At 37.5% G+C, this 26,285-nt stretch overlaps 1 protein-coding gene across 6 annotated transcripts in view; it reads left to right on the forward strand.

Moving 5' to 3' along the window:
* The window catches only part of SENP6 (SUMO specific peptidase 6), an 83,926-nt gene extending 58,922 nt beyond the window's left edge, over nt 1-25,004 (forward strand). For 5 of the 6 annotated variants that reach the window (XM_075046469.1, XM_075046470.1, XM_075046471.1 and 2 more), the window contains 12 exons: nt 468-647; nt 3,699-3,925; nt 4,539-4,645; nt 4,733-4,849; nt 5,706-5,828; nt 6,085-6,177; nt 11,028-11,461; nt 14,693-14,796; nt 16,936-17,024; nt 19,351-19,419; nt 19,525-19,675; nt 22,389-25,004. In XM_075046469.1, coding sequence (XP_074902570.1) covers nt 468-647; nt 3,699-3,925; nt 4,539-4,645; nt 4,733-4,849; nt 5,706-5,828; nt 6,085-6,177; nt 11,028-11,461; nt 14,693-14,796; nt 16,936-17,024; nt 19,351-19,419; nt 19,525-19,675; nt 22,389-22,598 — 1,904 coding nt within the window. In that variant the 3' untranslated portion in view covers nt 22,599-25,004. Of the gene's footprint in view, nt 1-467; nt 648-3,698; nt 3,926-4,538; nt 4,646-4,732; nt 4,854-5,705; nt 5,829-6,084; nt 6,178-11,027; nt 11,462-14,692; nt 14,797-16,935; nt 17,025-19,350; nt 19,420-19,524; nt 19,676-22,388 lie in introns of those variants that run through there. The other variant, XM_075046474.1, reaches the window with a different exon arrangement.
* Nucleotides 25,005-26,285: the final 1,281 nt, after the last annotated feature.

The following is a 26,285-nucleotide window of genomic DNA, read 5'->3' on the forward strand; positions in this document are numbered from 1 at the left end:
TAGTAAATTGAGAGCAGTACCTTATTTTCCTCAGGTAGTCAGATCATTTCTCTGCATGTGTTCATTCTCCTCTTCATTTTAAAGTTAATTTTCATAAAGGAACTTGGTCAAAGATAAATCTGCAAAGAAAGTTCTACAAACCTGTTGTAAAATGCTTTATAGCAATAGTTGCAAATTTAAATCACTGGAAATGGTGGGTTTTCTGTGGAATAAAAACTAGATTAAAGTTGGTAAGAAGAAAACAGTTTGTTTCTGATTACTTTCCTGACAGGTGACAGTGGAGTGCAGTTCATCTTTTAAGATATTAACAGACATCACTTCCTGGATATGAGTTAATTTCAAACTTTTAAAAACTTTTAAGAAAGTTAATGAGCACATACTGATCTTTTGTTAAAATCAAAGGGGAAATTGTAAGGGAAACCTATGCATTTTTTTCTATAATTTAATATGTAATTGTTTTCTCCCAGAATCAGAAAGCGATATCCGAGAGATTAACTTGAAAACTTCAGAACTTACCAAATGTGAATGGTGTAGTGTCCGAAAATTACCAGTAGTTTTCCTACAAACAGTACCATCAACCTGTAGCAGCCTGAGAGACCAGCTGAAAATGAGTAAAGATAACGTCTGGTACGAATGTAAAGGAGACAGTAAGTAAAACAATTTTAGTCTACTATTCACTTTAAATTGTGTTTTAATGTTTTGGATCGTGACTGAGTGCACTAAAGACTCAAACTGGCATCATTGGCTGGGGCAGGTGTAGTGTTTTTCCAGACACTATCGCACTCCCAGGTTGATGAGGAGTACAGGTAGGAACATCTTGGCAAAACTGTAGTCTTCTGTTTGTCCAGTTACAACATTTAGTCAGTTTAGTATAACTGTTTTCACTAATATTTGTACTGAATGAAAGCAAGTTGGTTTGTTTAGCTTTTGTATATGGGCCTTTACATTTATATGACAGCTTTTGGTATACTTAATTCTGCTTTCTGTGCTGTTCTGCTTACAGGCCTTAGTTTCAGTGGAAACTTGTGCACACTGGCTTGGGTTTTTTTCCCATAGGCTTGTAGTGATGTTGTGATGTAGACAAATTTCTGCTTGGAAAAGACATGGATTATCTTCATGTATCTTAAAATTGTTTAATTTCAACATAGTTTTCTTCAAGGGTCTAGCATCTTAATATGCACACTATTTTTTAAATTAGCATAGAGTCCTCTTCCCTGTAAACAGGCTTTTCTTTAGGTTAAATTATGTGGTTATTTATACTTGTACTCAGCTTCATAGATATATGATGCATTCAAATGGAGGAAGAATGCTTTCAACAATCTCAGAATTGTGTGCTTCCAACATGTAGTACTGTTATAACAACTTCATCCACCTCCTGTAAAAAGTATGAGCTGTAAGGAGTATATAATTACAAAAGTAATTGGAGAGCGTGCAAGGGAACTAGAGACAATCCTGTGAGCAGGCCTTAGACCCCAGGTGAACACAGGTGTTCACAAGTGAAAAAAGAAAAAGCTTCCCGAGTTGTCTGGGTAAGAAATCCTTCCCTTTCCATGTCTCTCAGCCTTTCTCCCCCCAGCTTTTCCCTCTGAAGCAGTGGCGCTGAGCTAGTTTTACACCCAGCTGCTTTATTGTTCTTGATACTTGTGAGTACTTTGTGATAACACAATTGCTATTTGCTTTGTAAGCAATGAAATTACTTTAAGCCTGAATCCGTAGCTGTGTAAGTAATTGTGTGTAGATGACTAGTTCCCAAAATAGGAACACCCAAAATCCAGTTAGACACCTAAGTTCTGTGTGCGGTGAATTGGGAGATATGTTGCTGAAGAATTATTTTTCACAACAGTTAGCATGCCAAGTTAAGAATAACCAAAAGGAAATGGTTACGCGTGTGTCTGAAACTCTCCTTCTCCTACAGAAAAACAGGTCTCTGCAGCTCTGAGTTAGCCAGCTATGCGAGACTGAGATTTGCAGCCTGAATCCTATTCCTCTGTCTGACTGCCTAAATAATTCCTCTTAGTGCAACTTACTGCTTTTTTATTTTTCAGATGATGTGAGTGGGTGTTATTTATACAATAGCTGATTGATCCAACTCACATTCTCTAACTTTTGGTAAAGGTGTAGGCTGAGCTATTGAAGCTAAGCCACTGTACCAAAAGAAAGACAAGATTTATTAGGGCTAGCAAGAGTTAAGTATGAGAGAGTGCCTGATTGTATTCTGTTTGCAGAATGTTCACCAGGAGCAGAGAGGTTTGTTTTTTGTTTATGTTACAGAACCTGAACGCAGGGCTTCACTCTTGTAGGTGGTGAGATCCCTTTGCCTGTGTAAGGAGATGAAGATTTTGATTATTGTGACATTTTAAATTCCTTTCCTTGTTCAGATGCATACTTTTTAGAAATGAAACTGGTTGCCAGTGGATTGGAGATCCTTAAGAGATTTCTGTTTCTATGGTAACAGAAATCTGATCAGAGAAGAATAACTGTTTCTTTTGTGAAATTGACATTACAGGTTTTTGTACTTACCTACCTAACAACAGGTGCCTAGAATCAGTAAGAGTAGTTTTGTTAGAACTTTGTGCTTCTAATACGTGATATACAGTTTGTATCCACTTTAGTTGTCTCAAAAATGTACTTTTTTTCCCCCTCAGTAGTCTATTCAGTTTAGTTTCTAAGCAGTGGTTTAAGTTTTGTATCCTACTTGCTAGCTACCCCAAGTTAAAGTAGTATTTTTTTCAATCTGTCACTGTTTCTGAGAATCTCTGTTGCCTGAAAGAGCTGACATGTAGATGTCAGTGCTGTATATCCATGTAAAAGTGATTCTTATAGACTGTTCTAGCTAAAGCCTGGGGACCTCTGGGCTTATGTGCTGTAGTGGCTTTAATATGTAAAATTTTCAAAAAGCAATAATGTTTTATAGTATAGTCTTCTAGGATCAGGACAGACTGTGAATCTACCTGAATCATGGGGTCTCATGTACTGTTTCTTGTTTAATTTGGTATACATTATCTTAGTTCTCTCTTTTCTTTTTTTCTTTGCCTTTTGCAATCACATCTATTTGAAAGTAGGAGAAAACCAGGCTGAAATATTTTAAAATAAAATAACATGTAGATGTTGAAAGAGTTAAGTAGATGAAAGCCATTTTTATAATAATCATTGAGACCACAAAAACCCATCTACATTCTTAATGCAGTTCTCCTTTCCTAAAAAATTTCCACAGATGAATGTATATCTTCATTGATTTTTGAGAGAGCTGCCCTAGACTTCTTACTGTTGACATAGGAGGAATTAGGGCATGGTGTTTCCCTTTACAGAGAGGAAATTATGTATTGAAACAATAGGATAGGAACTGTAATAAGAAAAAGAGAAAGTATTAATTATGGAGTCTTACCGTCAGTAAACAGAGAAGCTGTTATTTCAAAATATGTTTTAGCTTTGCATTCAGTATTTTCTAAAAATGTATCAGGTCTAATAATTAACATTTCCAGATTAAGGCAGAAGTTGAATGCACTCTTTTTGCAAATGTAGGTAGAAGGGTTTGGTAGTTACTCCTTCAGTCTATCTGCATACATGTGTATTACTGCTTGTATGTATTGTCAGCAGTGTGTACATGTGTTGGCCCACAATTCTTTGAAATCTGTTTATAATTGTGACGTATCTTATTTTGTTTCTAAATGAATGATTTTCTCTCTGCTTTTTCATAGGTCAAGAAGAACAGTACATCATTTTGATTTTTGAAACTGGTCTTGATCCTCATGCAAACTCAATATTTGAAAAAATAATTACTGACATTGGTATTAGAAATAATATTTCTGACTTCTTTGTGAAAATTTCCTTTGAAGAAGCCAACGGGAGGCTTGTTGCATTTACTAAGTGCTTGGAAGACAATTCCAAAGGAAGTCCATCTCACAGAGAAAACAAAATAAAAAATGTAATTATGTTTTTGGTTTAGAACAAATTCATTATATTATTTGGGTTACAAATACACTGAAGATAGTGTGCTAGTCACTAGACAAAAAAAAAAAAATCCCAACAACTTCTGCTGGCTTTTATATGAGGATTCTAAGACTGGTCCATGGTGGGTTATGAAACTATGGGAAATAGTCTGTGCTTTCACAATACTTCTTAGTGTGTTTAGTTTGATTGTAAGGTTGTACAATGGTCCACAAGTAATGTTGTCATTTAAAAATTACTAAGGGACCAGAAGTTTGTACTATAATTAAACAACATAATTGTTTCCAAATTCATCTACTGGTAAAATTATAATATTTCAAACCAGAAATGAAGTTGCAGTGTTGTACCTAAATTTAATTAATGCTTTCTTTAAACTAAACTACCTCTTAAAAGAATTTGAAAGTTTTGTGGCTCTGCAAGAAAGGAGTACAGACCTAAGTGTAATAAATGAAACAGGAAAGGTAAAAAACCAACTTGAAGTCCTTCTCAAAAGCAATGGGTGTTAAACAGCTGCACTTCACAAAGCTTTATTACCTTCTTGGCAAATTTGAGCACACTATGCAAATTAATATTGACTTTATTCTTGTAAGGTTGCTCCTGAGTCCAAAATGCAGCAGCGAAATAAACAGTTACCATATTTTGATGATGATGAAGAAATTGGAGAACCTCATACAGTATTTATTGGTCCTATAGAAAAGTAAGATATTTATCTTTGCCCTGTACCAATTTTCTGAGGGTTTTTTTGGGATTTCATATTTATTATTGAATGTATTTTTCTTTTCAGGTTGATAGTTTATCCACCTCCTCCAGCTAAAGGTGGTATATCTGTGACCAATGAAGACCTCCATTGCCTAAATGAAGGAGAATTTTTAAATGATGTTATTATTGATTTTTATTTAAAGTAAGTTTTATTTCAGATCAGTTTTTAGTTATCTTTTACTGTGAAACTTGGAAAGTTCTGACATAAAAAATTCATAGGTCAGTTGATAACACTTGGTCTCCAACTATGCATAGTACTAATTTTAAAAGTTGTTTTGTATTTTTGCAAGAAATTTTGGTTCCTCTCCTATCCTGCTTGACAGTGATGTTGTTCTCACTTGGAAAAAAGGTTCTTTAAAATTTCTTAGCATCTGAAGAGGAATTTTAATGGCAAGGAAAAAAAAAGGCATTTTTAAGTTCAGTTGTTTTTTCCAGAGTATTTGTGTTCCCTGGAATTTAATTTGTTTTGATTAACATAATACATAAATTAATTTTTTGGTGTCACTGACGCTACAGATGTTAGGAACATATTAAATTGTTACATGCTGCTGTGTTTATGCTACACATAAGGTGCATGTGTATAATTTTCAGCCTATTAAAATATTTTAGAGGTGAAAAGAAAATTAGTGCATCACGCTGGGAGTGTTTGGAGATTTAGTGGCTGAGTCACAAAATACAGCGCTTTCCTAGGTAGGTTGTAACAAACTCATTGAAATTTGTTTTTCTGTCATGACATAAAAATAAATACAACAGCAGCAGAACAACTTGTTGATTGAGCATAGTACTTAATACCTTGAAATATTGACACAGAAATTGCATTAATGAGTATCTGTTGTTAGTTAGCTCTAATATTCTTATAGCTGTTTTGTGAGAGGCTGCAACGATTTGCTGGGGAGGTAGCACTGTTGGCAGTCCTTTTTATTCTGGTGATGAATACTTTGAGTTAACACCTCCATTAATTTTTTCTTTTTTTTTTTTTTTTTTTTTAAACTAATTAGGTATTTGGTACTTGAAAAACTGAAAAAAGAAGATGCTGATAGAATACACGTGTTCAGTTCATTCTTTTATAAACGCCTTAATCAAAGAGAAAGAAGAAATATTCATGAAACTTCAAACCTTTCGTAAGTCTGTTGATAAGTCAGTTTTACTAAGAGCTAAGTACAGTGATGGCTATATGAACAGATGCTTTACAGAGGCAAAATCCTTACAGGCAATATTACAATACCAACAGAATTCTAAGAAGCATGCAGACCTATAACAAACATAGAATATGCCTTGAAAAATCTTAAGAAACTGTTAAGGTTAAAATATCTGGAAAAGTAGTCTTTCAATTAAAACAAGCCACCCTACAAATCGCATGTTGGTTTCTACTTGCAGAATACAACAAAAACGACACGGGCGAGTAAAAACATGGACACGGCATGTTGACATTTTTGATAAAGATTTCATTTTTGTTCCCCTTAATGAAGCGTAAGTAAACATACCGTTTTATTACATTTACATGGTAAAGGCTTAAAATTCATAATTCTGAAATTGAAAGTTATATTACAGTGTGAATTGAAGTTTAAGAGAATACACATCTTTTTCCAGGTGATAAAGTAGTAATGTAAGATCTTTAAGTGCACTGTTGTTGTATAAGTATTGGACAGTATAAAGACTGAGCAAAAATGAACTTTGTTGAGCACTTTTTCTAGGTTTTATCTGGGTTTTGGAGTTCCTTCTTCTAAGCTATTGATAACTTTTGGATTTACCTCTCTTAGTCCTGACTTTTTCTTCTAATGAGATCTCTTTGGTATAGATGAGATCATCCTTTAGTTACAATAAACCTATATCAGAAGAAAATGGAATTGAAGGTCTCTACTGCCCTGTATTGGGAGCTTTATTCTTTTTCTTTATATCCTTTTGTCCTGATATTTTTCTTGGGTCAGGAAGCAGACTGTCAGCATTCTAATGGTTGTTAAAGACTTTTAATGATGCTTGCTTTCCTTAAGATCAGAGCAAGTTGTCACAAACACAGTTCTACATTTCACAAAAAGACTCCAAGCAGTCCTTAAGCCAAAATATTTAGGAAAGTTGAACTACTGCATCTCAAAAATATACTATAAAAACATAAATGAAGGACGGAGAGACAGGAGAATTGTAACTGACTTACCATATGCATACCTAACTGATCTTTTGAAAATTCAAAGAACAGGGTGGTTTTTTAATTAAAAGCTCTTCAAATAAATTTATCCAGATACCGTGCCATTGTGCAGTGGGAGGAGAATTTCTGAATCTTCTCTTTTCCCACCTCCTCCCCAGCTGAATTCTGAGGCTAGCTGTAGAGAGGCAGTTATGAGGTAACTGACCATATATCTGTCTTTGTTATAAAGTCCTAAGTAAATCCCTGAGAAAGCTGCTCATAAGCACTGAGGTCAGAATTTGAGATGCTACGACCTGTGTACAGCCATGGGAAGATAGTCAGTCCTTAGGTGATGAAAATTACTCGTGTGTAAGATATTCTTTCTGTCCACTGCAGACTTCATCCTTGCCATGGTTCTCCCCTGAAGCTTTAAATACAAGAACTTTGAAGTGTCTGTCACTCAAATTTGAGTTGCCTTAGAGCTTGTTAATATAGTTTTCTTCCCACCATCCTCTTGTGTCATTCACACATCCACATTGGTTATGTATAAGATAAATGTGACAGTGTGACTTAGAAGTCACCTGAAAATGAAAAGAAATAGTTCTGTGGTTTTACAAGAATTAGTTATATTGCTAGTAACTTTACCACATAGTGGTTTTCACTCTCTTTTTCATTTACTGTTAAGCAAGTAAAGCAATGTCTACCTTAGGAAGTAGTGCAGCTCAGTAGAAGTGAATTTGCAGAGCAGAACAGTTTGTACTGAAGGCATAATGTTCACGCCATGTATGGGTTGGGGATTTTGCTTTGCACTAGCTTGGTCTCATGGACTCATCCAGTAGTGATTACAGCATGAAAAGTGTACTCTTGGTGTGCATCTTTCATCTGGAAATGATCCTGTTCACACTTTTTCGAACTGTCCTTCACTGTGCACTGAAACCTGGTAAGTGGTGATAGTAGGACGTGCATTTGCAAAAGTAGTTTCTTGGTATGTACGGTAAGAACATTGCAAAGCAGAAAAAAACCAAGTATCCAGGGAGATGAGAAAGTGGCGGTTTGGCGGGAGGAGCAAGTTTGGTTTTTATTGTTGTTTTTGACCTGTTTTCTGGCAAAGAAAGCATAAATCAGATCTTCCATATTTCTTTTTAATTTATCGTTATTAGCTGCTAGTATTTTTCTTGGATGCACCTTGTTATTCTGTCTCCTCTCAAACATGTCACTTCCCCCATCCCCCAAATCGCAGCATTCAGTTTTGAGGAACAAAAAGCTGAACTTTCTGGGGGGAGATGCTAACATATTTAGGAAATAATCAGTGACTTGACAATGAAATACTCCCATTATGATGAGTAATTGGTATCGCAGGACAGAGAGGAGACTGGGGAGCTACCTGGGGAAGAACACAAAAACTGGCAAGTATGAAGGCTTCTAGACCTCTTTCTTCCTTATATTGCCATGACACAGAAGAATAGCAGGTTTTACCAGGTGACTTTTTGACTGCTCTTTTCCATATATTCTTGCGTTTCAAAGTGGGTCAAGAGCAGACAACTGGAGTCGTCTTAACTTACTTTTTCAGTCAGAAAGGGTTTTGAGGTTTTGCTGGTTACTTTATTTCAAGTATCTCTCTTACTTCAATATATAGCTCTTGGCTTTATGTTGAATTGACATAAAAATCCTGTTTTATTTTCATTAACTTCAGTACCACTTCAGGTGCTTCTTAGCTTCTCTGATACTGAACCAGGACTGCTGACAAAAAGGGCAATAAGTATCAGTGCCGATTTTTGGGTTTTTAATGGCAAAATACTAACCTGAAGGATTTCTGATCTGGTTAGCAAATACAGTATAGATCCTGTTTGTGTAAATTACAGCTTCAGGTAACATTCTGTAGCTGTGTATATAATGTGTTATGAAATATACAGCCCCTGGACTTTGTCTGTTAATAGGACTGTTGTTTTTTTTTTTTTTAAATCGGGGCATTGCCTCGTAACTTCAAGGGATGAGTGAAAACACTAGGAGTACAAGGAATCACTGGTAAGGAGAGACAGCCAGTTAATGCCTGTGGTGTAGAGAGCAAAGTACATGCCATTTTATGTGGTTTTTGGAGAACCTGGTTTTCAGAATGTTTTCAACATGTCTTTGCCTGGACATCTGTATGTGCAACCTAATATAGTGTAGTAGGCTTTCATCACCCACTTCTCTTCCATCACTTTACTCCTTGTCTTCATAGATTATGATCATAGAACTCACATACAGCCTTGACTTGTCTAGACTCTCCCAGTGTTTGCAGCTTGATGCATTGCAGCGCTGCAGGTATTTTTCAGGAATTTGCCACCTGGTTTGATGCTGGTAACAAGTCCTTGTAAACACAACTTTCTCTATGTTTTACAATAGTGGATCAAAGGTATGGAAGAGTTTCTTTTGTTCCAGTGAAAGATCTGCATTCATTGCTATTTATAAAAGGTCTCAAACCTTAATCTGTGGAAAAACTAGTCTGGTTGAGAACCAATCTCAGAGTTTCTTTTGCTTCTTTGTGTCTTGAATTAAGTAGTATGTGAAACAACTTATTCTAGGATTTGAGAAAACTTGAGAACTTCTCTTGTGTTATAAGAATGCTGCTAATGGTTGCTCCTGATAATGCTTCTCCTATGCTGCCTAGAATGATGCTTTCTTTTCTTTTAGGACACAGATGTTTTTTCTGGCAGCTGGTTTAAGAGTACATTCTAGAAGTGATTGCTCTGGAGTTGCTGAACTTCAGTATCTACTTCCAGAAAGTCTTTCCAGACTCTCCCATAACCACTAACTTGGGGAATCTGGTCTCATCATCTAAAAAGTTGTCAAACTGCAGTAACTCGAGGTGGGCAGGATGAATCTAGGGGAGAATTAACTTCAGAACAATATGGCTGATTTAACCATGACTGCATCAGTGTCCTTTGGCAGTCCAGTCCTTTTTGTTCAAGTCTCCAATGGAAATAGGTTGTTCTTTTAAAAGTAACAGGCTGTCTTCTTTTTAGATCCAGGTTAATTTGCTAGTCTATTTACATAATTGGTACATAAAGCCTATATTAATAGAGCACACACAAATTCCGGGGTTTGACAATACATGATGTATTCATTTTCTACTTGTGGTGAATTGTTCAAGACAAAACGCCTCCATACTTCACATGCTGCTTTCAAAGGCCACTTACTGTAACTGCCGCTGAGTTTCAATGGAATTTAGGCTTCATAATCATCTAATTTTTTTAGTATGTCAGTTAGATATGCATTTTTAGCTACTGCTGTTTATTTTTCTAAAACATATCGAAATGTGGCTTCATTTGCATAGTACAAAGCTAGGTTCTGTTTTGTTATTTGCTGTAGGGAATTGGAGAACCTTCAGAAAAATTCTAAATCAGGTCAGTCAATATCTACTTGCAATGCCTCAATCCCTGAATTTGCTGTTGCTCCATTTCTGATTGAGTGGCAAGCCAGTGAAGTCCGAAGAGGCAAGGAGATAAGGAGGAAACTGGGGCAAAACTTACCTCCTATCTTATTTTATGTTGGAGGATATAACTATTTTTAATCCTGAAAGGGTTAGAATGCCAGTTCTGTGAAGGGTGAGGAGGACAACAGAGTCATGGTGATGGCATTAAAAACACTATTTTCTCCCCCTTTTTAATTCATTGTTGACAAGATTTCTTTAAAAATGTGACACGTCATATACAATTGGAAGATCTCATAGGTGGAAGAATATGGGCAATTCAGCTATACCATTAGATCTGATTACTTGTGTTGCTAGTGCTGAACTACTAGAAAACTCTATACAGCCTTAAAACAAGAACTCTACAATCCCTAATTCATGCAGTGGTTAAGAAAATGTTAAAAAAGAAATCAGCTTTAATTCAAAGAAGGAAAAGAATGTATAAAGTACGAGCAAACTTTTAGACAGCACCTGTTTTCAACTAATAGCATCATATTAATGAATTTGTCGGTGACTACTTGCATGGAGTGATCTTGCCTTTAAAGAAGACTGTGAAGGCTTGAGTAAAACCTGCTCAGAAGAGTGAACAGCTATTACAATATATCTTTGATAACTATGGGGGACAGGATTTGGTTTTTTGTGTGCGCGCACGTACACTCAGTGTTTTGTTTGGTTTTTACCAACTTCACATTTAACCATGAGCATTAATGTAATTGCGAGTTTTTAATGTATTTTTTTCCTTTGCAGTGCCCACTGGTTTTTGGCTGTCATCTGTTTTCCTGGTTTAGAAAAACCCAAATATGAACCAAATCCCCACTATCATGAAAATGCTACAACACAGATAAAATCCTCCTCGTCAGATGGAGAAAGCAACACACCATCTCCTTTGCCAAATGAGTCAGATGCACAAAACTCGCCTTCCAAGTCCACAGCAAAGAAGACATTGACCAAAAAGTATAATACAGCTTTAATTGACCCAAACACTGAAACGGAGGACAGTGAGTCTTCATGTTGTAGAAGAAGTCCTTGTAGGGGAAAAAGTGCTTTCAAAAAACTAAATCAAATAGACAGTGATGTGGAAGAACCTAACACTGTGGAATCAGCATGCCATAAACTAGACCATAGGACTCCGGACGAAAATGGTATACAGGGTGAATTCACAACTGCTAGCCAATCTATGGGTATGTAATTGTAAAAATATGCACATTTTAATGAAAAATCTGGAGACCTCATATCTGTTACTACTTTTGCACTTGTGTAAACTTCATACTTTGAAAGTTTAGTATGTGGCTGAAGTCTGAGTACTTGCAATACAAGTAATCTATAGCCATTGCGTATAAAATGGTTTTTGTGGCTGTGGACAGAACTCTCATGGCAAAGGGCTGGAGATAAAACAGTGTCTTCCTAAATCAGATTAATTTTTCAGTTGTGTGACCTTTTTTTCACACCAAATCATTCTGTAGATATCACTTTGCATCACTTAAGACTGTAATTGTTAAGGAAAGGATAGTATTTGACCATGGATCCTCATAATGTATGTGCATGGGGGAACTGAATTAAGATTGTGTGAGTAACCTGAATTGCAGTCTCTTCTAGCATTTAAGGTTTTGCTTCAACACCATTAAGTTCTTTGATGTCCTGATAGAAGGTGTGTAAAAAAGATGAAAATAATTTTAAAAAAATATCTGTCACATGACTTTGTGTTGCATTTAGAGAGGCTTCCTCCATGCATTGCTGCTGTGGAAGCTGATTTCAGTGGTCTGGAACAGTGTTTGTACCAAAGTGAGCAAAGGAGCTGATATACTTTTAAAGGCAGATGAAGGAATTGGGAAAAGATTGTTTTCTCTGCGAGTTGTAAGGTTTGGATCCCTTTGAGGCATCAAATACAAAACATCTAGTCACACAGAAATTTTTACTTTAGTCACCGATAGTATTCCTATTGACTTAATTTACACAGTAAGTAATTGCATAGCTTACAGTACAAGATCTGGAAAGATTATCGAGCATATGCTCGATAACCTGCATACTGCAGGCTATTACAACTTTAATATCTTTGTGGGTATAAACACTCTCCTACTTTCTAATCTAAATTTATTCATTTGTGATAACATTGTCACTTCTCCTGGAAGGTCTTGGTGCAGGGTTGGGGGTGTGTGAAGATCTGCTCTTGTTTTGAATTTATTTTTTCATTTTATGTGTGATCATTACTGTTTATGATATTGCTGCTGTGTGGTATGGTCTCCTGTGTCATGGATGCTGCTACTGTTACTTGTCTGTAATTAGTTGGAACATGCTTTTTGACATTTTTGCTAGGATTACATTTCTCTTTTTTATGGCTGCACTGTATTGGTGGCTGATGGTCATTCTGTTGCTGACTAAAACACTCAGACTCTCTTGCTCAGCTATTGCAGATGATGCACCCTTTCATTAATGCAGACATTCTTATGGGTCACAGTCCTGGTTTAAGTGTGGGATTGAATTTGAGATTGACACTAAGCACAGGTTTAGGCAGCTAAATTAGATGTGCTGTGTATCTAAACTTCCATTTCAACTAGATGGAAGATGGGGATGTAGGCCTTGGGTTTTCTGCCCAGGTTTCAGCTGTTGCTCCAGAAGGGTGTGGTTCTTGACTCTTGACTCTGCCAAATCCATACGTATGTCCTGGATATCCTTGGATATCTCAAAAGACAGCAGGTGCCTCTTTGATAGTATAGTCAATGAAACCAAGAGACTTCCTCTTCTCATGCTAAAGCAGACATAGAGTAGCCATTCAGGTGAGTAGCTCCCTACTCTGATTATGGTCTTCACTTAACATTGTGAGACCCTAGATGCCTACTATACATAGGAGCCTACACTTAGGTGTCTTGATCATAGAACCATAGAATGGTTTGGGTTGGAAGGGACCTTCAAGATCATCTAGTTCCAACCCCCTGCCATGGGCAGGGACACCTTCCACTAGACCAGGTTGCTCAAAGCCCCATCCAGCCTGGCCTTGGACACTGCCAGGGATGGGATAATTGATTTGAGAAATTTGATTGATCTCAAACTAAATCCTGGTGTTGGACTTGTAAATCAGTAGGAGTTGATACCTAAATAATTTTGAAGAAATCTTCTGAAATATATATCTATTTTTGTTTATTACTTAACTAATCCCCTTTTTATTGCTCAGTTCTTGTATGAGATCTGATTCTTCTCGATACCAATTTTTATTTTTTAGGAATCTGTCAGCAATAAGTCACATTAGTATGTGGCCTACTTCTTCTCCTAAGGTCTTTTCAAAGATACTGACTAAGACTAATTCCCAAGTTTGTCCCTGTGGAACGCCACCAGTAACCTCCTTCCAAAGTGTTAACTTCAACTTCTCTTTTGAAGTATTCTCAAATGCAGGTCTTCGCTGCTTTTTCCATTAGCTAGTTCACTGCCCTATTTACTGTTTTTATAGAAATCCTAGTTTTCTTTAAGTAATATGTCCTCCAGTAATGCCATAACCAACACTTCTATTTTTGTGATTGTTTAGATATATTGTATAGCCTTCTAGGAGAAGTTTGCTTATGAAGATTTCAGGTTTTGCTGGCATGAGTTATTCATTTTTCACTTGCTCCCATATAGTGTGTTAGTTTTCCCCTCAAAATCTGTTCTGAAGTGTTGCATGGTAGTACAGGAAGACTAGTGAGCCTGTAGCTGTCTGTATCTGCTTCTTTCACAGGTATAGCTATAATGTTCAGTATTCTTTATTTCTTCAGATGTTGTTTGTCAAGTGACTAAATATGTAGAGGGGCTAGGGAGTGAATTTATAGATACTCTTTTAATGTAGCAAACAGTGAAGTTTCACAAACATTTCTAAGCTGCTGCTCCCAGGACAGCTGATCATGCATTCTACCCTCCCTAACAGCATGTTCCCAAACTGCCTTTTCCCTTTTACCAGCACCAGTCTTCATATAACTGCACAGCGAATCTGATCAAGGAACTGATTCAGGTTAAAAAATATTAAGCTTGTGGCTGACTTTCTCAGTGTGGTCCACTATGTTTGGATGTATTTGATGTCATGGAAGGAACCAGCTAGGGACGGGAATAAGCGGTTATATTATGGACCAAATGAGACTGCCCCTTTTGGTAGCAGTACCAATTTATACTGTTGTAAAGGCTTCATGGAACTACAGGGTAATTTCATGGTGGGTTTTAGTCTAGGTCTCTAGAATTTTTTTAGGTGTTTTACAGAATAAGGAACAGTTTCTGCTGTGTTACTTAGAAGAAACTTTTCACTTTTGTTTGTATGCGTGAATAAAATGTCAGCTGTATCACAGTTATTGTGAGCAATCCTGAGCAAATCTGAGGCATTTAAAAATAGTTTGGTCTTCAAAGATGACATAGTATTTGATGTTTAAATATACTACTATCTGTGATTGATACAGATGGATTGCACAAAATCAGGCTAAACTATAGTGAAGACTCAGCTGATGGCAGTAAACTAAATGAAGATGAGCTTATAGATTTTTCTGAAGACCAAGATAACCAGGTAAAGAATTAAGCAATTTTATTTGGGAAATACAAACTGTTGTGTTATACTTTGAATGGGTCGCTTAAAAGCTGTATACACATTGTAAATGTGCATTGTCTAAAGCTAGTTATCTTTACAAGTGTCAAATCCAAAGCACTGGTTACCTACAAAACTTTGCAAATCACCTGACTGGAGAGGATTGTACATTCATTCATTAAACTGTGTAACAGGAAACTGCTGTACTGATCCTGCATTTCATTTTCTGAGTCTTTTGCATAGTGACAATATTACACAAAGACTTTAGTGGAAACTCTGAAAGTCAGCACATTTCTATTTTTCATCCCCCCTACGCCAATTGTTTATCTACCAGACCCAAGAACAAGTTCCTCTTCTTTCAGCTGCGTTTCCTGGACATAAACAGAGGCATTTATAAGGAGGTGCTACTCTGCTGGTTTGTTTCACTGGTGCTTCTCCTAATCAAATTTGAACAACATGGATTTATAATCAAGTTGTGTTCTTGTTCAAATTGGAAGACATTTCGATTTTAGAGCTGTGGAAAGACTGATCGTTAAAATGTCCTTTACTGATTCACAACTGGATACGAGGGCATCGTTCCGTAGCCCTGTTGCTTCTACACTGTAAGTTCAGTGTGAGCAAGCTAGGAGTTACACATTTACTCTTCCTAATTGGCCTTTATGTTCATGTTTCAGGTGTGTGACTCCAAGTTGTCTGAAATAAAGAATCGGAGGCTATCAAATATACAGTCTAGGAATTACCTATTTTTCACCTTTGAGTCCAGAACAAACAATCATTTTCTAAAGTCTACAGCTATTTGTAATGGCTTTCAAATAGTACGTATATGTGTGCAGAAATATAAAAGCTCCAGTTTATGTTGAAACCCAACTATGCTTTTCATACAGACGCAACCCACCTCTCCTGTCATGCCACTTGCCCAAATATTCTGTGATTCTCGCCTGATGGAACTGCCTTTCTATTTTGTAGCAGTTAGAGTTCCCTGAAGATGGAGAATGAGTAGTAGAGTGTTTCCAATCTGAAGTACATGGCATGAAGGCAGGGAAGAAAGCAGATGGCCAGCTGTGTTCCCTGAGAGGAGGCAAAGACGCCGAGTTCCCTCATTGCAGTGTAGCTTAGAACTGAACTCAGGCTGAAGCTGTCACTGGTATCTTTTAGAATGCACAAAGCAAGTATAGAAATGGTAGACCATGACAGGCTGAGTGCACCTTCACATTTGCCAAAAATGGAGTTGAGGCTGTGAAGAAACAAGTGTATTAGGAACTAGGCAGTAGTTTCTAATACGATTAACATCCTCATGGCATACCATGAGGATTTCAGTCATAGGATCCTGTGTGTTAGTGAAGTGTACATGATTCTCACCAAAAATTTCACAAATCGTGCTGATATTGGGGGTTGTCGTTTTTGGAAAGCATCTCTTTCCCTATAATGCAATGGTCTGTGGTAGTTAAGTGAACTCTGTAGAAGGGTAAGAAACCTTGGATCATTGCGTTACTTTTAGATACAAGAACTTAGTGGTTTTATTCATAAAACTTCCGTATCTTTTATAGCAATCAATATTGAAATCAAAAGGTCAAAGGGTATTCCCAGGTTTGTGGCATGACTGTTTTTGCAATCTGTGATCTATAGTATCATGGTGGTTTAATTTCCCTTGCCCTAAGAACCAAGTTGGTGCATTCCAGAGCAAAGATCAAATTTTATTTCTGAATTTGTGCAGATTTTGTCTCATTTCATCTAGGAGATAACATACATGAAACCGCCAAGCAAGTTTCTAGTAATCATTAGCAAGGGAAGACATTGATAATTTGGATTATAACCAAATCATGGAGATGCAACGCTTTTAAGCCAGCAATGCTTTGAAAATGTCAGTTGCAGCTTTTTTCTAGTCTCAGCAGTCGTTAACTCCGTGTCATTCCAGCACGGATTTGGAGAAGCCGTGTGACTAAAAGTTGATAATGCAAACTTTACAAACAAGGAATGGTTTCAGATTAAAGCTACCACTTCTTTATTAAACTTATGTTATTGGTCTTGAATAAAAATGGTAAGTATAGCAGTAATTTCTTCTGCATCTGTTTGAAAATCAATATTAGCTTTTAAACACCTGTAAACATGTTGCTTCTGTAGGAAGACAGTAGTGATGATGGTGGCCTTGTAGATGATAACTGTAATTCAGAAATGGGACAATGGCACCTGAAACCTACTATCTGTAAACAGTAAGTATTAAAACAGTTAAAATAGAAATTTCATAAAAGTTTATGAAATTTAAAAGACAGTAATTATGGGAAATGGTCATATAGCAGTCTTCAAACACTTTAATCAGCATGTTATTAGTATTTGAGAAAGAATTTTATACTTTGTAGTATCATCATCTTCAGTGAGCAGAAAATTTAATGAATGAAACTACGAGTGAGATAATAGCTTTTTGGGTTTCTGTTAAGCCTGTGTGCTGCTTCAGGCAATTGAAGATTGTTTCTTCAAATAAGGCTGTTCTTTGATATCTTGCACTTAGATTCCTACAAAAAAAAAAGGTGCAGAGGCATGTTTAAAAGTATCCTTCCATTTTAAAAAAAAAAAGTCTTTAAATGAAAATAATTAACTAAAATTAGTACTAAAGAAAACCTTTGTCACCACTCAAATTAGTACAGGAAAATGGGAATAATTTTAACTGCCTCCATTTCTTAGCTAAATGTGTTCTAGCTGTCTCTCTTTATTGTCTCTTTTTGTTCTTAGTATTATTCTTTTTTTTCTCTCTGTCTGTTCTTAGCATTATTCTTTTTTCTCTAATAAGAATGTTCCACAATACTAAGTTCAGTTCCTCTTTTTGTTTTTTTTTAACTTTTTTCCTGTTTTGGATTTTCAGACTCTTAAAATTTATTTTTTTATGTTTGAAACCCAGAAATTATTTATTAATAATCGACTGCAGTTGCTTGCATTTTGGTGTGACAGAAATGCATGATTCCAAGTCTAGAAATATTGTTACTTAGTATTGCTGTCTTCACAATTTAGTCTGTATTTTTTCACAATTTATTTATCCTTTTTTTTATTTCTGTCTTTGTGAATATAATGGTTACTATAGAAAGGTAAAGGCTTTCACAGTACGTTCTTACGGTGTGTGATAAAATTATGTATTAATACATGATATGGAATGTGTTCTTAATACTTTTTCATGAAGGGGTAAAAATCCATCTGTGTTGTTTTAAGCATATTTATGAGCTTCTGATTATAGCTTGGCTAAATTTGTCCCATTCTGATAATGGATTATCTGTACATAATACTTTCCATTAGACTTTTTTTTTAATCCAAAAATGAAATTTTGTAAGATCTTTGACACTTAAGTATCAAAAGTCATTAAGGGCACTTAAATATTTTACTATTAGCATATTTTGAAATTACTTCTATATGAAAAAGATAATTACCTTGAAAAGGCTTTCACTCCCCCCCCCCCCCCCCCCCCCCGCCAAGTACTGGATTGTGCATTTTTAAAGAGCATTGCCTATATAAATAGTAACTTTCTTTTATCAGAAATTAAAACAAGTACAAGTAAAAGCAAATATTATTCAAGTGATGATATGCTTATACCTAAAAAATTGCATACATGTAAAATAATTTATAAATTGAAACAAACCTATACATAAATGCATGCAGATATTTTGTCTGACTTTACTAGTTTGCAGTTTCTATAAAGGATGCCTTGTCTGAATGCATGTGTGTTATTGTTAGAAAACAGAAAGCAGAGCTTTGTGAAAAGTAATTCGCTCTTATTCCTTAAAATATATCTTAGATCTATTGCTGAGATTCTGAATTCTGGTATGAGTTAGCTGTGATGTATAAATCTAGCTGTTGTCTATAAGGCAGCTGATGTGATTGTTATGATTGTAGCTACTGCAAAGGTAATATCCTCTAGATCAAGTGATAGGATGTAAGCATCTGTAGTGTGCAAGAGAGTGTTCACGCAGACTTGGTTGTCTAGAAAATGTTTGTTTATGGATACGTTATTTTTCTAAAGTCTATCAAATGGAGTACGTGTGTGTTTTGTGGGTAACTGTCAGGTAGATTTCAGATTCATTGGTTGGGATCACTTCTTGAACATGCATACCTAGCGTCGTCTTAGGTGCTGGGGAACTGTCCTGTCTCTTCTCCAGCTGCTTCTCCATAAGGATGTTTATGGGTTCTGCGCCTTACTTCCTAGTCTCTTGCCAGTGTCGCAGATACTTGGGCATCTAAAAGAGCACTAGACACCTGAGGGTTTTTAGGCAACTAGATTTTGCCTATAGCAAATGCTTTCAGTCTGACAGTACTGTATTTTTCTAAGTGTATTCTGAAGTTCTCAGTACTTAGTGTATAGTTAAATCTAAAGATAACTTTGCATTTAGCTATCCAGTTAGGGGATTACAGCAGGACTGGCAAAACTTTGTAGTATTGATCTAGTTTTGTTCAAGGTCACCCCACAAAGTATTTTATAGCTAGCTAGCTTTGTAACATTGTGTTTTCCAAACTGCTGTAAAGTACTGTGTACTTAAAAATTGTGTTCTCTCTTAGGCCCTGCATTTTGCTTATGGACTCACTGAGAGGCCCTTCCCGGTCAAACGTTGTGAAGACGCTGAGGGAGTAAGTTTCCTATCTGTTTTTTTTGTTTGGTTTTTGGTTTGTTGGTTTTTTTCCAAAATCCTGCAAAAAAACAGAAGTTTGAATTTGCATGGTCTTTTATCATAGATACTTAGAGGTGGAATGGGAAGTCAGGAAGGGCAACAAAAGAAGCTTTTCCAAAGATGTCATGAAAGGTTCCAACCCAAAAGTGCCACAACAGAACAACTTCAGTGATTGTGGAGTGTACATACTGCAATATGTGGAGAGCTTTTTTGAGGTATGTATACCTGTTTGTGTACCTATTTTGGGGGGGTGGGTCTCCTATAGCGATCAGATACGAGCTATTAAAATTATTACAATAATTAAAGGCTCTCTAGTGTAGCTCTTAGACCTATTTGTTAGATTATGCATTATAAATTTATACATTAACATACATAATAATTTTTGGAAAATAATTACCATTATGCGTTGTGCATATGTATCAGATATTGGAAGCCATGGAATTTTCTGAGAGAATATGAAGAAAATATATTTAGAGTCTTCCTTCGTGTTCTTATAGTGCATACCCTTTAAAATTATCTGGTAAGAAACAGTGTTCAAATTTGAGTTCAAAATCTAAACTAAAGATCTGGTACAAAAAGCTTGCTCTTTTTTCCCTAAGAAATGCGACTCTGAATAAATTCATGAACATGATACAGCTAGTTTTTTTAACTTGCTTTAAAACATGTAAGTGGAATCATTACAGCTAAATGCCGAATCTTGATTCCATTGAAGAACTTGGTTAAAATCTTGCTGACTTTAACTGTCTTGGTCTTCCAGTTACAGCTCCTTTCACAAGTAGAGGCATTAGCACCTTCAGGTCTGGGTTAGGAGGAGAAACGATGGTCAAGTGAGATGTTGTCTGCATGGGACGCTAACAGCGTTTACAGTCCATAGTACTTTAGAGCAGCGTTCCTGAACTCTCCTGTAGGTAGCCTTTCCTGAGGAAGCCGGCGGTTTCTTCTCCATTCCTCCACCCTCCCCTCGTTCAGACTTTATACGGTAGCAGCAAGGCTTTAGCAGAGTGCGTTCATGCAAATGGAAGCCAAAAGCTTTTGCTTTACCAGTGAGTCCTTGAGAGCTCAGGACCGTCCTTGAGCGCTTCCTATTTTGTGCACGGGGGATACGAGGAGCCACCCAGTCTTAATAACCTTAGCCTCTTCCTTCTTGCAAACCGATTGCTGAACCTTGTGGGGCTGAGTCCCTTGTCCTGCCCGATCCTGAGGGATGCAGCAGCTTTGCCAGGGAGCAGGGATGGCGCGTCGATGGGTCAGGTGGCGGACCGCAGGGTGTTGTCAGAAGTAGGGCTGGCGGGAAGGGAAAACCTCTACTGCCTGCGCGGCCCTGGACTGTCTGACAGCTACCGGACGGGTCATCTCAGCTGCCGACGTGCTTGGGAAATTGCACAAAGTCTCGTTGTTGTCGCGGCTGTACGGGGGCCGTGCTCGGTCTGATGTTGGGGGACTCTCCGGCACACCCTCTCCGCCTTTGCGGACCGATGTACGGTCTCTTCTCCCCACTACTGAGGGTTAAAATCACGATGCTCGTTTTTGAAGCCCGAGGCTCACCCGACACCGCTCAGCCGCCCCGGCCGGTCCCTCCCGTCCTCCCCCCCCGCCCCGCCGCTCCCGCCGCTCCCGCCGCTAGGGGTCGCCGTGGTGCCGCCGCGCCCCGGGCGGCCGGGCGGGCTCGGCCGGCGGAGGGCGGGAGCAGCCGGGGGGGACGGGGGGCGTCAATTCGCCGGGAGAGAACCCGCAAAGCGAGAAGGAAGCTCCGCGGCGGCAGCAGAGCACGCCCACAGCCCACGGCCCCGCTTTTCTTCCCCAAACTGACCCGCGGCACCAGCAAAAAGCCCCGGTGAAGGGTGTCTTCAGGGGAATTCGGCGTACCGTGCTGTCGCCGGGAACCGCGCTGATTGGGTTTTGGTCATCTTCTTCGTCTGGGCCACTTCATAATTGAAACGGTGGAAAACCTACTCCGTTCTTGCCCGTGGTTTTCTGCATCTTTAGCGTCATTCTTCTGACTGTCATTCTTACTGCCCGTGTTAAGTAGCTTCACTGGCAAAGTCAGTTCAATCTGGCCGGTTTTTATTGCCATACTATCTAGTTGATGTTCTGTTTGGACGTGGAGTAACGCTGCTAGCGCAGCATAAGGCATTGTCACGTTCCTGTGTGGAATGTGACTGGTTTTTTCCCCAAGTCGCCTTGCGAGCGTTAGCTCAGTGGATGAATGTAATTTACTCTTAAATAACGCCGTTAACGATGTCAACTAGAATACGCAAAGGGAGGAACTTCTCTGAGAGAAAACACTATTCCACAAACTGTTGTTTGGTTAGGGTGAAACCGTTGTACAGCGTCACAGAAGTGGCGTAGATAATGTCTCATAATAATCATTCTCTTAATTCTTTAAATGAATGACGTCTAGCTAGAAAACAGAATGTAAGTATAAAAAGGGCTGGTGATAGCCAGGGGCTTTTCACAGGCCCTGTTTTTTAGGGTGAAATGTGAAACTGACTTTCCTAGTTGGTTGTGGTATTTATAAAGGTATTTATAAGGGCAGGAGTACTTAGCAACGGATTCCTAATTAGCTCTAGATGTTGATGCAAGTCATCTTTAAAAAAATATCCTATATTGTTACAATAATTCTCTCTCTTTTTTTTAATTAGAACAATTTTGTAGTGAAATGCTTTGTCTAAAAGATGTAGCAAACTGAGTAGATTATTTGGGTGCTTTTATAACCAGAACTGTGTTCTGCATGAATGTTCTCTGTAACATACCGAAGCTTGATTGATTCTACCTTAATTGTACATGTACAAAGCACCAAACTGTAGAAATTTTGTTCCATGCTGATGGAATGAGGTGAGGAAGAATGTACTTTTCCCCGCAACAGTTCTCTCCGGTCTTTTAGGTTGTAACTCCTTACTGTAATATTCAAATGACCTTTCTTTTCAGAATCCCATTCTGAGTTTTGAACTACCAATGAACTTAACAGACTGGTTTCCACGCCCAAGAATGAAAACCAAAAGAGAAGAAATACGAAAAATAATCCTGAAGCTGCAGGAACAGCAGAACAAGGACAAGAAGGGACAAAAGGACCCAAGTTCAATGGAAAGATCTTTGCAGGAAAAAACAGAACAACTTATCAACAGCAGCTCAGACTGAATGTTGTATCTGTTGCATGTTAGCTCCACAATCAAAACTGAGATATACATTTTTGTCTGCCCAGACTAAAGATTGGCGTATTCTCTGCTCAAAGTTACTTGGGAATGTTTAATGCCTGTATAAATGTGTGTCATAAAATGATTTAATTCCCACAAAGATGTGTATTAAGTAAGCAAGTCTGTACATATGTTAATGAGGCCAACTTTTTCAGCATTTGTAATTACTTTTTTTCCACTTGTTAGGGAGCTTTTGTTATGTATTTCTGTTAATAGAACTTAAATAGCGACTTCTAAACATAAAGCAAATAAAGAAAATATTTATAGGATGAAATGGTTAACTTTTTCTTTTTCAGTAAAGTTGTAATGTTACAGGCTTAAGTAACACATAGGGAATGATTTGGTAGTGAGATAATTAATTCATATTTTGACACTATTTAGTTGCCCTTTACAAGATTATTCTGCTTGCGCTACAAACAATAATATGGGTAAGTGTCTCAATGTACCATGGCCTCAGAGAGGGTGATTCCCATCCTCCCAGTATCTAAGTGTAGGCAGTGTAATAGTTACTAGGACTGCTTCAGATTTGAGGTTTTAAAAGATATGCATTGCAATTAAAATTCCACCCTTGCTTTAGTGGGACGGGCTAGGGAAAGGGGGAGAATGCTCCTTGACCAGGGATGACTATTCAAACAGTATTATAAAAGTGGTTTCAATGAAGTGATCTTGAGTGATACTATTAAATCATATTTTGTGGATCCCAGTTGTTGTACAGGTGTATTTTGAGACTTTCTTCATTATAAAATTGTATTTTGGTAAGTGTACTTGGAATAGCAGATTGCCCACATTACATTTTCTATGTTACAATTCTGAATGTTACATTCATATGTGCTTTATCTAAGTAATGAACATTTAAAAAGAAAAAAGTGTATGATTACTATTTTTTGTAATATCCACGCAAAAAACCAAAATACTAGTGTTCATTGCTTGCTTGTTTGTTCTTGGCTTTAGGTAGCATCAGACTAATGTTGGGATTTGTTTGGATATTTCCAGTGTATTTTGATTTTATAGCAATCTAAAAATGCCGTCGTTGCTTAAGCTGCAAACGTAGCCTTTTATCCCTGCTATAGAAAGGCTTTGGTATTCAAATGAGGAAAGTAGGAGATGGTTTGTGCAAGGATACGTATACGGTCTTCTACTAATATAGCTATCTTCGATGGGAACCAGAAACTTGTCTCTTCCCCGGGAGGAATCTGTCGGGGGAAGAGAGCGACCTTCTATTCCTGCTTGCAGATAGCATTTTCTCTCCTGGCTTTTCCACTGGGAATATCATTTGTCAGTCCCTTCTCCCAGAGAGAAGCAGCAGAGAATTCACTAGCTGAACTCTGTGTCCCCCGAGATCAATTTTTATATACAAGATCGAGTCTAACCCAGTACTTCAGGTTCTCTGTGAATTTTGATTCTCACTAAACGCTGAAAACACGGCTGCTGATGACGTTACTGCCAGGGCATTTCTGCACAGATGACTATCTCTGTGAAACCCTCCGTTTAAAAGGGGGTTTGCTCACCAAGGCAGAGTGATTGCACACAGAGCAGTACAACCGTGGGCTGCTAATCTTTTGCACAGATAACCTGTGGCATTTAGGGGAGTTGTTCATTCCTTCTTCTCTTTCTTCTTGCATAGACCCTGGGCCCCATGGAGAATATGTAAGCACCACATATATACGTTATGTTAGAGGTGACTCCTACACAGGTCTCTTGCTGAAAGTATGCGGGGGCAGTCTTCTGGACTACAAATTAAATACCTAATGTGCACACCTCCAAGTTGTTTCCTCCATCAAATTTATCCAGTGTTCTTGCCATTGTTGGGGAAGATCTGTGATAAAATAGTTTCGCATTGTTTCCCTGCAGGGTCTTGTATATCTGGCTTTAGTGCAGCTGACAGACTGGATGGAATAGTAGGTTATACAAATGCAAGTACATCAGTGATGGCTTGTAGAGAAGGAAGGAAAATAATTTCTTGGAAATACAGAGAAGAGACAACTGCAAATAGAATGTATTCCTTCCCAGTCTAGTCTTTCCCAATGGTATGTTCTAATTACATGGAATATATCCAAATTTGATCAATATAATAGTTAGTTTTCCTTTTTCTAACATTTGTGATGCAGGTTCATAATTTGATGCTGTAGAACTATTTGGTTCTCTTGCTAGGAATGGCCTGGTGCTTCCTCCTTTTCCTTCCTCTTTCCTGTCCTGCCTTTTCTTCCTCCCTCCCCCTTTTTCAAAACTGTGAAGAAAGTGTTTGATTTATTATCATTTAATGTTAAAGGTCTCGACATCTTCAGTCATATACAGCAAGCTAATATACATGTTAAATATAGGAAACTTATTTTTTTAATAAAATGTGATGTTAATAGAAAAAACCCACAGAATTAAGAATGAGTTATTTAAAACCTTACTGACTTGGTTTAAAAAGCTCACTGCCACATGTGCATGTTAGGTATTTGTTCTTAACATAAGGGTCTACTACACTACAGTGTTTTGCAGTCTGACGAGGAGTTTTACCAGTGAATTTTCTCAATCGGATTTATTCAGTGGAAGTTAGTGGGGTGGGGACTAGGTATATTTATTCACTAATTATATGATAACACATACACTCTGAGGAGGGTATAAGTTGTATATTCCTTTATAAATGCTTTGGGAGTAGCATGACTGCGTTCTGCAGTGTCAGGTATCAGATGGCTACCTAATTAAATGTATCTGTTTGTATTGTTTTTCAGGTGGGGTAGAATAACAGTTAAGAATTCTTATAAAAGTTTTAGATTACTTAGCATAAAAAATGCATGCACTTCTGGTGCACATTTGCAGGATAGCTGCAAAAGCAGAAGAGACATCTAAGTAGTCCCTTGTGACATTCCTATTTTTCTTGGTTAAGAAACTGAGCACACTCTTTAAAGACCAGAGACTCCAAACAGAAGAACCATGTTGTTGACTTTTGAGGTTACACTGCGTGCTCCTCTAGGAAGAATCTAACTTCCAAAACATTCAGTAAAGAAAGAGTTGAAAAATCAAGCAGACTTTACAATGATGAGAAAAACATGCTGTTCATTTTATTTATTTTTTATGTATTGCACAGCAAATGAGTAGAGCAGAACAAGAAGCTTTTGCATATGTGATTTTTAATTCCTGTTAACGTAGTTCCTCTGGAAGTTGGAGTGAACTACTAGGCTTTCCTGACGAACAACTGCAGCGGTTTCCTTGGTTTAGCAATCCCCTGCAATTTTCTACTCAGATTTTTAAATAGACTGTATTTTCAGTCACTGGTTAAAGCTTTATATTGCCTTTCATTAATAACATGTTACTTGTTTTTTAGCATGTGAACAGAAGAAGTAGCTGTAAAGGTGTTTGTTCTTTGGAGCCCTGATTCTTGGGGCCAGGACGATGAGAGGTACTGGAGTCTGGATAAAAGATTTTATTTCATTTTGGTATGGCAGTTTTTATAACAGTCTGTCTTAAATTCTACATACTCAGTACCCCTAAAGAACCTCTGTGGAGTGACTTGGGTTTGCAAAGGCACAGCGTCTCCCCAAGTCTTCTGAGTCTTCCCATCCACTTTTGGAAACCAAAGGGGAGCTGATGTTACAAACTACAACTTTGAAACAGTAAGAGTGAGGTAACAGCCATTGCACTT

Source organism: Buteo buteo, chromosome 15 (assembly GCF_964188355.1).
Source record: "Buteo buteo chromosome 15, bButBut1.hap1.1, whole genome shotgun sequence".
Classification (NCBI taxonomy): Eukaryota; Metazoa; Chordata; class Aves; order Accipitriformes; family Accipitridae; genus Buteo; species Buteo buteo.